Consider the following 12,796-nt stretch of genomic DNA (forward strand, 5'->3'; position numbering starts at 1 on the left):
TATTATCTCCCTCACTACTATCCTCCCAAATCTCATTCACTACTTCACTGACACCTTCTAGCTCTGGTCCCGATAGCTCCCCTATTTCTGCTACCAAACCACTCAGTTCATCCATACTTCTGTCAAACTCTTGCAAAGACTTATCCATCCTATCAATTACCTCCTTACTACTCGGTTCCCTACCCACTGAAGTCTCACTATCCCGGTTAATTAAAACCCACATACACTACAAGTATCATTCATTCCCTCAAAGTCATCTGTATTACACGCTTTATCCACCAATTTTACCCTAACACTAACCCCTCTATTATGCAGTCCTCGCTTTTCCCTTTCTTTACCTTCTTCCGCTTTCTTCCATACTCAACCAACACTAAATGCCGACTCAAAATACATTTGCTCACTGATGCTTGGCTCATACTTATTCACTTTCAACCACTCACTCATTGTTTTCCCGAACATACTGCCGCACACTAGAGGACCCACCCAACTGAATCCCCTTAATACCTAGTTTCCTGAATTCCCAGCCTGACTCATCCTCTTTCACTTACACACACTCGCTATGTGACCTTCCATTCCACATTCAGCACACTTCGCACACTGTTCTTTACACATCCTAGCATAATGCCCGTTCTTTCCACAGTTGCCGCAAACCACGTTTATATGGATACCCCGACATCCACTAGCTATATGCCCTACCTGCCCACACCTGTAACACTTAATATCCCTATCTTTTTTACGTTCACTCACTATATGACCCATCTGCCCACATGCGAAACACACTCCCAGTGCCCACCAACACTCACTCTTCTTATGTCCTTGCTTTCCACATCTATAACACTGCTGCTCTCGATCACGACTAACGGACCCTACTCTTCCAATGCTTGCAATTCGATCTCTCTTTGGGTTAATTACACTTATGTTACTTGCTCTAACGCTCCTATCAACTACTCGCTCTACCATTTGCCTCGGCCCTTCTAAAACTTCCTCCCTATTGCTCTTAAACTCTGGTATACCCTCAGCTACTTCGGTCCACGCAAACAATACAACTGCATTGTCATACATGAAAAATCAAGGGGAAACCCACTCCTCTCTGGACTAGTTGGCAGAGGAACTCCTCCTCTGGTTGAACCAGAATGACACAAAGGTAGTAACGCGGTTTGTTTGAGGGAAGCTCAATGTACTGGCGGATGAATTGAGCCGCCAGAGACAGGTCCTCCCCATAGAGTGGACCCTGGACCCTCTAGTGTGCCTAGACCTATGGAAGTTGTGGGGAAAGCCAGTGCTAGACCTCTTCTCTCTGGTGCCAGATCCTCTAGCATGTGCAACAGATGCTATGTTACAGGACTGGACAGACAAAGAACTTTATGCTTTTCCCCCGTTCAGTATGATTAGACAGGTGCTGAACAAATTTTGAATTCACACAAATGTATCAATGAGCTTAATAGCACCCTTTTGGCCAGCAAAAGATTGGATCGAAGATGTACACAAACTGCTGTCGGATTTCCCGAGGTTACTTCCAAGAAAACAACAGCTTCTCAGACAACCACACTTCAGGCGGTTCCATCAAAACCTGTATACTCTGGCCCTGACAGGTTACAAACTGTCAAGAGATTACTCAGAAAGGAATTTTCAAGAGCGGCTCCAGACTCTATTGCCTAGTGTAGGAGACAATCCTCAGATAAAGTCTACCATTAAAGTGGACAATCTTCAGAGGACGGTGCAGAAGTAATAATGTCTCCTATACTAAAACCTCTATACGTATCAGAAATAGCTGACTTTTTGCCATATCTCAGAACAAATAGAAATCTTTCCACTCCTACTATTAAAGGACACATAGTCATGTTAAACTCTGTATTCCATCACAGAGGAACAGATTTGTCCACAAACCAGGATTTGTCAGACCTCATCAAATCATTTAATACTTCCAACCTAAAGGAGACTCCATAAGTATCATAGAAATTAGGTATTGTTCTTAAATGGTTATCCAGTTCATGTTTTGAACCCATGCAGTTGATCTCCCTGAGAGATCTGACTAGGAAGACTCTGTTCCTAGTAGCCTTAGCAAAAGTCAGTGAGAATCATGCTCTGGATAGGAGAGTTCGATTCACCCAGGGGAATGCAGTATGCTCTATTTCTATAGGGGTCTGTTCTAGGCTAAGAACGAGACCCCATCTAAACCCTGTCCTCGTTCATTTACAATAACAGCTTAACTGAAATACTGGGCTCAGATGAAGGAGAAAGAACTCTGCCCAATAAGGGCTCTTAAGCATTATCTAAATAGATCAAAGGGAATTAGGGGGACCTCGAACAATCTTTGCTGTTCATTAAAAAACGCTTCATGGTCTCTGTGAAAAAATGCAGTAACTCTTTTTCTTGGGGAACTTGCATTGGAATCACACACTTTAGTAGGAGAAGAGTTGTTTCCCTCACGCAAGATCAAAGCACATGAAATAAGAGCAGTATCCACTTCATTAGCGTGCAAGAGCGAAATCTGACTTTATATTGCAATCGACTTTTTGGAGGTGTAAGTCGTTATGCAATCGCTGCACATTACTTGAGGGATGTATAAACAGTTTATGACTAATGCAGTACCTGAGATCCTTTTTATGCGGCTGGTGTGTTGTTTGGGGAGGAAATGTAGGAAGCTTTTTGTTCCTGTCATCTCTTCGCCTTGCATAGGGTGTCGACTTCTAAGGGGGAGTCTGTGAGTACTATGTATGTGGAGTACCCTCCTGTCTTTTTAATTGTTGGGTAATGGTTCTTTTAATAATTCATTTGGTGGTATTGATGACTGTTTTTATTCTGGTTGTATTGTTTGGTACTGCAACCTTTGGCAGAGGCATCTTGTATCCTCTTGCTAGCTTTAGGCATTGATCCATAGCGTCAAAGGGACCCACTAAAGTAGTAGGCGCATCAAGGCCATACTGCCTCACCTCTACATGATAGAATGACCGTCAATCAGAGGCAGTATTTACCTGCGCAGCTCTCGTATCAGGTAAGAGTACAGCAAACATTGTATCAATGTTAGCAAATTTTTTCTATTCTCAAAATCATCACAATTAATAATGTTATTGGAGTAGATATGTCCATGTATCCCACATCCTATCAATGTGGGAATCAACTATATATATATAATTACTGGGGAAGTTACTTGTATAAAAATGATATTTTTATTATAAAATAAGGTTTTATATATACTTACCCAGTAATTACGCTATCAGAGTCCTCCCTCCTACCCTCTCTTGGACATAAGGGCATAAACAAATTGAAGTTCTTTGCTACATTGTATACTTCTTTCTCCCTGAAAGTGGGCGGGGCAAGTCATCTACCCGCAAAACATTCTAGCTCGACCCGCGAATTTCAAAATTTTAACTGCCGAACAAGGGAAACATAGCTATGTAATTACTGGGTAAGTATATTTTATTATAAAACTATCATTTATGAGAACATTTCATATGAAATTGTAGACATGTTTGTCTTTAGCTAACTTTATCTCTTACTTTGTACTTTTTGTTTTGTTTTTAGAACATACTAGTACAACTTTACGCCTTTGGTAACATTTTACTGACTGAGCAAAGAACAACATTGCCAAGCCAAGCAAAAACATATTCGATAATAAGTTTTGCTTATCTTTATCTTTGCAGTAGCTGGTATGCATAGCCATAACTGTTTAATTTCTTTTGAAATTTGACTTTTTTCTAGTTGTTTTAGTTTTTAAAACATAAAAAAGTAATGACTAAATAGCTTTGAAATAGCAATTATAATATCTTCCTATAATATTACATTAACACCTACCAATCAGAGAAAAATATTGTAATAAAACTGCGGTAGAGAATCAGATATTTTTTCTTTTTTTATATTTAACTGCACAATACCTTACCAAATTAATGAATATTTACCATTGAAAGACAACTGATCAAATTTGATATTAATACTTACCTCCCAATTAAAGAAAAATGCTGCATTAGTGAAACCGTGTTAGAGAATCAGAAATTTTTCCAACTTAACGGCACAATAGGCAACAGAGAAATGAATACGTATTTACCATTTGGAAGACGATCAAATGTAATATGGTGCAAAATTATGAATATCTCTATTCCTTTGTTTTTGCTAAATATTTTATATCAACTTTGGCAGATCACTGGACAAATTTTAATTTTGATTTTATGAAATTAACATGACTGGCACTGTCTGAAAACGGCGGCAGTTAGCCACATGTATTTTTCTTGGGTAGGATACAAACCCTTGATTTTCCTGTGGGAGTAGCTGGAGTTAGCTGGAATTTGTTTTCGAAACTATACTCGTTTTATTTCCATCTGTCCTGTGGTGTTCGCGTATGGTAACATTGCTTCCCAGGCTTTAGATAGTTATATTCATCTTACATTCAACAATAATAACAATATCCTATTTCGAATACTAACATTGTAATTCGCATGCAGTACATTAGTAAAACACTTTTCACTTGCAAATGTACACCCAGATATACTTTTATTTACCTAAAACTTACACATAGCAAACCTATCTAAAGGCCGGGATGCAGTGTTACCATACGCATACACCACAGGCGGGTGGACAGATGGAAAAAAACAGGGTATAGGTATATAATGAGGTAGTGAACTGATGATAGGCGGGTGATTGCGGGTAACCCCTATTCACATGCTATCATCAAGCACTTTTTTTTTTAGCAACATAGACAGCATGGCATGGTTAAGGTGGGATTATAGGTTAAAGGCTCAGCTTGTATACCTGGAGAAAATACAAATTACTTAAAATTTGTGATTTGCTCTTATGGCAATACAAAACGAATGACTCTTGTAACTTACTATATAATCTGGCGTAGGGATGTAATATTGATAAAGCTCTGAGGATGAGTGAGAAAGGTCCAAATTTCCTCTCACTCAAGGAACCAAATAATACAGTAGCACAGTTGGGAAGGCAGCAGGTTCTGGGTCACTCACAAATTAATGGCTTCAGATGAATGGTTCACCACCACCTTTTTAAAAGGGAGAACAAAAGTAGCCATGCCTTATGAGCTAAAGCTCCAAGACAGACTGTCTGACTGTGAAGGGTATTTGCATTGTGGGCGATCCAGCAAGCACTCGGCTGACTGCTGCCTTGCAGAGAAGGAAGAAGGAACTAGTAGTCGCTTACCCATTCAACTCCTGCCGTACGCCATGTGAGTACTGTGGAGATCAGTAATGCATCCATGTGCCAGAATATATAGTAAGTTATAAGAGTCATTTGGTTTGTATTGCCATTTTGCATTTAACCCCAGGTATTCAAACCGAGCCTTTAACTTATAATCCCACTTTAGCCTTGCCACGTTGCCCCTGTTGCTAAATTAAAACAAGTGCTTGATGATAGCGCATGAGTAGGGGTTACCCGCATTTGCCCACCTAACTTCAGTTCACTACCTTGTTACCTAGTTTCGATCTCGTAGGGGGGTAGGGCCGTAAATGCACCTCATGCGGTGCAATGTAGGCATTACTTAAGGTTCTTTGTAGCGTCCCTTCGACCCCTAGCTGCAACTACTTTCATTCTTTTTACTGTACCTCCTTTCATATTCTCTGTCTTCCTTTCTTACTTTCCACCCTCTCCTAACAGTTGATTCATAGTGCAACTGCGAGGCTTTCCTTCTGTTACACCTTTCAAACCTTTTTCACTTTCACTGTCAATTTCCGTTTCAGCGCTGAATGGCCTTAGTTGCCCCAGTGCTCGGCATTATGCCTAAAACCTGTATATAAATAAATCAACCCGGTTTCGAAAACAAATTCCAGCTAACTCCAGCTACATCCTGCAGGAAAATCAAGGGTTTGTATGCCTAAGAAAAATAAAAATTACCTCAAAGATTCGTGATTTATTCTTTGACAATACAAAAATGATTCATGTAACCTACTATATAACCTGGCATAGGGATGCACTTTTGATAGGTAGGTGATGATGAACTACAGACACACACTGCTGTCCTAGCTGGAGAGAGCTTAGCACGCAACACCTGGGTTGTCACTGTCTGCTAGCCAGGTGGGGTCACCTACCCCATGCATGTAACCCATCATGAGCCAGAGGAGAATGAACTGAAGGTATGGAAGAAGAGAGGGCAGTCTAGGAGAAGAAACTGGTGAGGTTCGGTGGCACTGAAGGTACAGAATCTCCTTCTGAACCTGAAACTGGTTGTATTAGCACCGTTGACACAGTTTCCAAACACGTTCAAGTCCTTCTCTCCCTTTATTGTTCACTTTTTTTTTTTTTGCTTCAAAGTCACGTTAAACAAAATATACGAAAACCATACATGCAGTAAAAAGAATGAAAGAAGATTCAACTTGATGGTTAGAGAGCGGCAAGATTTCTTGATTAACCTGACTGCAGCCGATTATGGCAGGTGAGTGGTGCCCACCAACTCATCCAACTACCACCAGTTATCTTGTTACCAAGTTTGATGGAATTATTAAAGATAAATGTGAGTAGCACAAAAAAACATTTTTTAGGATTTTTATTTTTTAGCTATAAAATTTTATATAAGTTACAAGAATTGACTACAATTTTCACTACTTAGCATTCTTTGAAGTAAACTGATACATTTATTGGTCCAAACTTTCTCACCTGAAATGTGAAATTTCGTTTTGGCGCATTTTTTGTGATTATCATAGTTATAGTAGAATAAATTATGCTTGAAGTATACAGGAATTAAAAAGCTACATTTTTAAATAAAGTAATAAGGTTTTCATTCACTGAATGAATTTGTAAGGACAATGTACACCATAGGTATCATTACTTATGTATTATTCTCTACTTTACACAATAATTATATTAAATATACAATATATCATTTTCATACACTACATTCACACTCTCATACCAATGTATTAAATTATCCAAAGATTTGCCATCACTGTGTTGTTGGCTTTTGTTCAGAGACTTGGTAATTATTAACAACAGGTTGTTTAGAGCACTTGATTATTGCGTAAGAAATGAGTACGACGAGGGTAAACACTGCTAGAGCACCCATGATTCCTGTAATGATCATGAAGCCTTTCACTGGGAAAGTGTAATTGTTTTTACTTTCTTCGTGGACGTAGGGAGTCCTGATGACCATGTTCTCTTCAATTTTCTTTGGTGACACCGATGGATAGTGTCTTTGTCTATTACCCATTCTTTGTGTTGGAAAATTATGATGTTGCTTGTGCTGCATATGATTATTCTGTCCTGAGTTGATAGGCATGACGTCTTTAAGTACAGTCTCCTCTTGAGCCTTTTGCTTAGGAATCTTCATGACAGTGAATGCTATAATTGAGACTTCAGAAGGTTTACTTGGAGGAAGTGTTAAACTTCCTGCCTTTGGACTTACAGGACTTGGAAGAGGTGTTGTCTTTACAGCTGAACTAAGCTCTGTGGTAAGAAATGCTGGTAATATTGAAACATGTGAGCTTGTAATGTGGGAAGTAGCTGTTGGTGCAAGAACATGTTTTGTTAGTGTTGACAGTGATACAGGTGTAGTAAAAGTTTTTGTAGCTGGCTTGAGCTCTGTTTTGTGTGAAGTTGATACAGGAAATTCAGTTGCTTTGTCAGAATCATAAACTTGAGTTACTTGTAAGTCAGGTTCGGTGGTGGGTTGTGTGGGAGGAATAGCGTGCTCGGGTAATTCTTTTGAAATTTGAGTAGACTTTGTTGGAGAGTGTGATGTTGTTGAACTAAGCGGCTCATCAGTTATGTGTTCTCTTAGAAGACTTTCATGCATTGAAGAAGCTGAGAGTGTTGTTGGTGACTCGGTAAAATTATGAATGTGACTCCTCTCCTGTGCAATATAATCAGTCATGTCTGCGTGAGGTGTGACAAGAGTAGTAAAGATTGGTGTGTGTTTATCTTTTTTCTCCTTTTTGCGATTGTTTCTGTTTTTGCGTCCTCTGTTCTTATTTTTGCCTCTCCTATTCTTTTTCCGACCACCTCTATTGCCTCCTCCAGAATGTCTATGATGTCCATCTTCTGTTTCTGCAGGTATATCTGTGTAATCTCTGGGCCCTTCCTGCATATCTTTTAAGTGGTCATCAGTGTTCTCTTGTGGACGAGGTGCTATCAGGTCTGGGCTGTTCAAAAAGGATTCCATCTCTTCTCTTGTTGCACCATCACTCAATTTTTTCAATACTTGTCCTACCCTGATTCCTCTTCTTTGGAGAAATTCAACAAATTCTTCCCAGGTGGACATGTTGTGTGTTTGCGAAATATCATAAGCTGTCAAAGGCCTGCGAACACCCCTCTCTGGAGTGGAAACTGAGTCAGGATAAGGAACTCTATGTCCGCCATTTCGTGGAGAACCGTGAGTTCGATGATGATGATTCTCTTCAACCTCCCCATGAGTAACTGGACCTTGGGAAGGAATGTTTGCTCTACGTGCTGGACCACTACCAAAATGAGATCCCAATGTTGCAGGAGGACTCCCAAACCTGTCAGACGAATTGTTCTCCCTTCCTCGAGGAAGAGGGGGAGATGACTCCTCTCGGACACCGTGGGACGGAAAATGTGGATGACTCGGTGGGTTTTGATGTATGATGTGAATATCTTCATCCTCTTCTGTAATGATTCCTCTAGCATTGTTTCTTTGTAGAGGGTGCCTGGAAAAGAAAATAACCTATTATTATGCAGTATATATTTCATTTTGAAGATAAAACTTTAAGAGTTTTTTTCGTTAAGCTTTATAACTTTTGCTATATGATAGTTTTAGGGAACTGATTATTCTTAAATAAATTATAAGTAGCAATTGATAAGGGAAGTAACAGAAGATGGACTTTTTGCCCATCTTACAATGTAATTAGAATGTGAAGAGATTGGTGTGTTAAGAATAGTGTCAAAGGATAACAAAACGATCCCATGAAAGCGCCTCAGTGGCGTGGTTGGCATGGTGTTGGCTTGCCACCTCGGTGGTCACTAGTTCTATTCTCGGGCATTCCATTGAGGTGTGAGAGATGTGTATTTCTGGTGATAGAAGTTCACTCTCGACGTGGTTCGGAAGTCACGTAAAGCCGTTGGCCCCGTTGCTGAATAACCACTGGTTCCATGCAATGTAAAAACACCATACAAACGATCCCATGAGGTGGAAATGAATATCTATCTCGCATGAGGATGGAACTAAGGTAACGTGATGTACGTAGGTTTCTACATCCATTCTTGATTTTTGTAGCTCACTTAGTATCGCTCTCGATTTATTTGTCAATTCTACGAATCTTTGAATAGAGTTTGCTTCTATTTTGCCATAGCCTTAGTTATACGATTGCTTATGTGCTCTATGTTACTGGATTTAGTTCGTCAAAACACGAAATGGTTTTCATTTTGATTTGGGGGCAAATACATTCATGAGAGAAGTATAATAAGGATTCATAGGATGGGTCAAGTAAATTAGAAGAGATGAAGGTATGATAATTAGGTAAGATCAGTTTCGTAAACAGGCTACAGGGTTTGTCCTTGGCTAATGCAGTAACTTACTCCCTTTGTATCTAAAAGTACTCCATCAGTAATTAAAAAAAAATTAGCAGCTGTGATGACAAGTGTTCTGTCAGGTCTCTGCTTCCACCTGTTAGTGCAGTATGCAAAGAATGAATTGGTTTCATGGAAAGAATAATGTTAAGTGTGCTTATATAGTTCTGTTAAAGAGTAAGAGCCCCCTCTCTTCTTTATACCATTGTTTTGCTATCTGGGAGTATCTAGTAAGTGATTTGTCTCTTCAGACCTCAATATTGAAATTCACTCACAAAGGCGAAAGTTTTTAAAGCATTACATAACTTTTACTATCTTTCATGTTGGAGTCTTACAACTCAATATACTAGATTATCTATAGGTGATGGTGATTCAACATTTTGTTCGTTGGATACAAAATTCGAGATCATACTTAGAGATCGAAGAGCACAGAAATTTAAACTTGGCCGTAACTTTGGAACTATACAAGACCGCGGCTTCACATTGGTATTCATGCTCCAACAATGAAGCTGATGTGTAGAGTGAGGTCAAGGTCATGGGTAGAGATGAAAGGATCTTGCTGTGGTTCAAATGCATCAGTTAAAAATTCACATACAACAATAATTAGTTAAGTGATAAGTTGCAGTTTTTGTTTGTATACTAACTCTTTACTAAAATATGAAATTAGTTATCATCCACCCCAGAGTAATTTTGCCGTTGCCATCCAAATCATAAGCCTACTGAACTATACTCGGCGTAATTATCAAAGTTTGTTATTTTTTTTTTTTTTTTTTTACAAAAATCTGACATTTTAGAAAAGCCAACAGCAATGTCAGCTGATGATATGAATTTCAAGGCTCTACATCTGCTGTTTAAAGTTTTGAAAGGCTTGTAATTTTTTTTCCTTTTTTTTTTTTTTTACCAATAGTAACACATTTCTTCTTTCGCATCCTTAATTATGATCACTACGTAATAACTGCAAGCAAGATTCGCTCTTCAACATTTTTGTTGTTGTTGATGCAGCCATCATTATATCCAAAAACAGAACATGTTTTGTGTACCGTCCTTGCTTGGATGGCCATCAGCTTTGTAAGTTGTTCAGGAGAACCCACTAAAAATTGTAGCATGCATTTCTATATTACTGAAGGGAGCCTATAACTCGCCTGACTGTGCAAAGCAACAAGAGAACTTGACATAATTGTGTTCACGTGTTTATGATTTACTCTTTCTATTTCAAGTAAATAAGAAGTTTAGTAACTAAGAAGTTTTCTATGCGCTTTTTAACTGTTTGTTGGACAAGTGCTTTTCGTTGTACTGATACAATCAACGCCAATAAAGCATTGAGGCACTTTAGCGGTTTCAAACTGGAGTTCAACATAATGGAAATTATGAAGTATCTGTTACCTGAAAATGAAGGCATCTAACTCCTTCTTCTATTCAAGGTAGATGTGCAGTATTATTCCCTATTTGATAGTGGACACAGCAGTGGAGAGTTTCAATTTCGTTATTCCTGTTCTTTGTCTGTATGCTGCTAGTGGATTGACCTTATTGTTATGATTATTATTTCGATATAAATTCCAGCATTCTTGTAGTCACCTTTTTCTATATTTTTCTCCGATCGCGAACTGGATCACTGAACTAAATGCTTTTTGAGACGGGAATTTTGAGTCTCTACAGCTCATACTTTAACGTGTGAACTGAAGTGCTCTGAAATCAGTTTGTCTACCAATGTTTTGCGTTATTATGCGAGTGTACGTGATTTAAGACGTCATACCTTATCATATTTTCTTACGCTATCCGGTCATTAGAAATACAATGAAACGTGCTGACAGTTTAAATGATTTTCATGAAATAATCTTGTGTCATATTTATTATAATTTAAGGGCTTAACTGAATTATCACGCTGTTTTATAAGCAACAGTTAAATCCTAGCTGCTTCAAATTTTTAAACTTACTTCACGAACATATTAAGTTTAATCTTTTAAATAATGGTGGTAACATTCCTGTGTGGGCCGTGGGTGTGTGCTTGAGAGAGAGAGAGAGAGAGAGAGAGAGAGAGAGAGAGAGAGAGAGAGAGAGAGAGAGTGGATTCAATTATTATTGTATTAGTAGGGCCAGTTGTCAAGATGGGTACTGTACATGCTCCGGTTGTCCTGTTTCTAGACATTGATATTGGTATCACTGTGCAATGTTTATGTGGTTACCTGACAGTTCAGTAACCACTGAAGAATAGTTTGAACACTGAGGAGATGTTATTTGAATAGATAGTCAAGATGTTTCAAAAAGAATTTAAAGCGACATCTTAAGTCATCTATGGCCGTGTGAGTTCAATATGAGTCGCATCAAACAAAATATTTAAGAATATCACTATACACTATACACTGTACAGTGAAGACTGTCAAATGATCATAATTCTGTGGACTACCCGTATTTACCTGCCGCTTAAATGAGAGAGGTCCTCAGAGATCTGATGACCAAATGTATCTTTTCGCAGTCTACCCTCAATAATGCTGTGATGTTCGTGAGAATAGCCTGGATGGCGATTTGGATGCTCCCAAATTCCTGACTGTTCTTCATCTGTTTCTCCCCATACCCCACCTCCATTGTGCTGATCGGTCCCATGTTTCTGGCCCCTTGTAAAAGGTAGTTCCGGTACTATGGTGTCCTCATATAATGCAGGATTTCTTGGGCGGCTCCTAGGCACTGGAGGATACCCGGCAGACCCATAACTGTTTCTGGGAATATATGGTGCGGATGGATTCCAGTGTGGTGGATGATAGACCGGTACTGTAGTTGCATTTGATAAATGAGGTGTTGGAAGTGGCACTATGGGTCTGTGCTGAGTGTCGTATGGCGACTGCCTTCCTGCAATGACACCCAAGTGGCCATCTTGGGGTCCAGAAGAAGCTGTAGCCACAGGTGCCAGAGACTGACTGAAATGGGTGTCAACATGCAAGTATCTGTTTTTGTAATTCCTGGGGTAGCTGCTGCTGGGGGAACGACTGGCAACCACTGGGGGTATGTGGCTTCCGCTATGGTCACCTTGCACTGGAATGCCTCCGGGGCTGTGATCACCCCCTGTCTTTCTGCAAATCATTAAATGCATCATATAATAATAACTTAGTTTAGATGTTGCAATCCTGTATTAATATTGTGCTTTACTTGGATAATTTACTAAATTGCATATTTTTTTTACGCAGTTTAATATTACCTTGTATTTGATTAAGGATTATATTACACCAATTATTAGTTTTACATTTAGATTACAGTCAAGTAAGTATTATCAAGAATGTTTGGAATGATAACCATCAACTTTCTTGTACAAGAAACAGATAGATGCAACGAGACTAAA

The 12,796-nt window shown here is 39.1% G+C and overlaps 2 protein-coding genes across 4 annotated transcripts in view; both read right to left on the bottom strand.

Annotated features, from left to right (window-relative positions):
• Positions 1 to 540: 540 nt before the first annotated feature.
• On the bottom strand, positions 541 to 1,062 carry LOC135225403 (uncharacterized). Its single transcript, XM_064264738.1, has one exon. The coding sequence runs from the start codon at positions 1,060 to 1,062 to the stop codon at positions 541 to 543; it is 522 nt and encodes a 173-aa protein (XP_064120808.1).
• Positions 1,063 to 6,474: 5,412 nt separating this feature from the next.
• The window catches only part of LOC135225226 (uncharacterized), a 165,790-nt gene continuing 159,468 nt past the window's right edge, over positions 6,475 to 12,796 (bottom strand). For all 3 annotated transcript variants that reach the window (XM_064264548.1, XM_064264549.1, XM_064264550.1), the window contains exons 6-7: positions 11,880 to 12,530; positions 6,475 to 8,606 (exon numbers count right to left, since the gene is read on the bottom strand). In XM_064264548.1, the coding sequence (XP_064120618.1) occupies positions 6,887 to 8,606; positions 11,880 to 12,530 (2,371 nt within the window). In that variant the 3' untranslated portion in view covers positions 6,475 to 6,886. The remainder of the gene's footprint in view (positions 8,607 to 11,879; positions 12,531 to 12,796) is intronic.

This window comes from Macrobrachium nipponense, chromosome 13, assembly GCF_015104395.2.
Source record: "Macrobrachium nipponense isolate FS-2020 chromosome 13, ASM1510439v2, whole genome shotgun sequence".
Classification (NCBI taxonomy): Eukaryota; Metazoa; Arthropoda; class Malacostraca; order Decapoda; family Palaemonidae; genus Macrobrachium; species Macrobrachium nipponense.

Coding starts and splice junctions, on each gene's coding strand:
- LOC135225403 (XM_064264738.1), bottom strand. CDS start 1,062: ATGTATGACAATGCAGTTGTATTGTTTGCGTGGACCGAAGTAGCTGAG.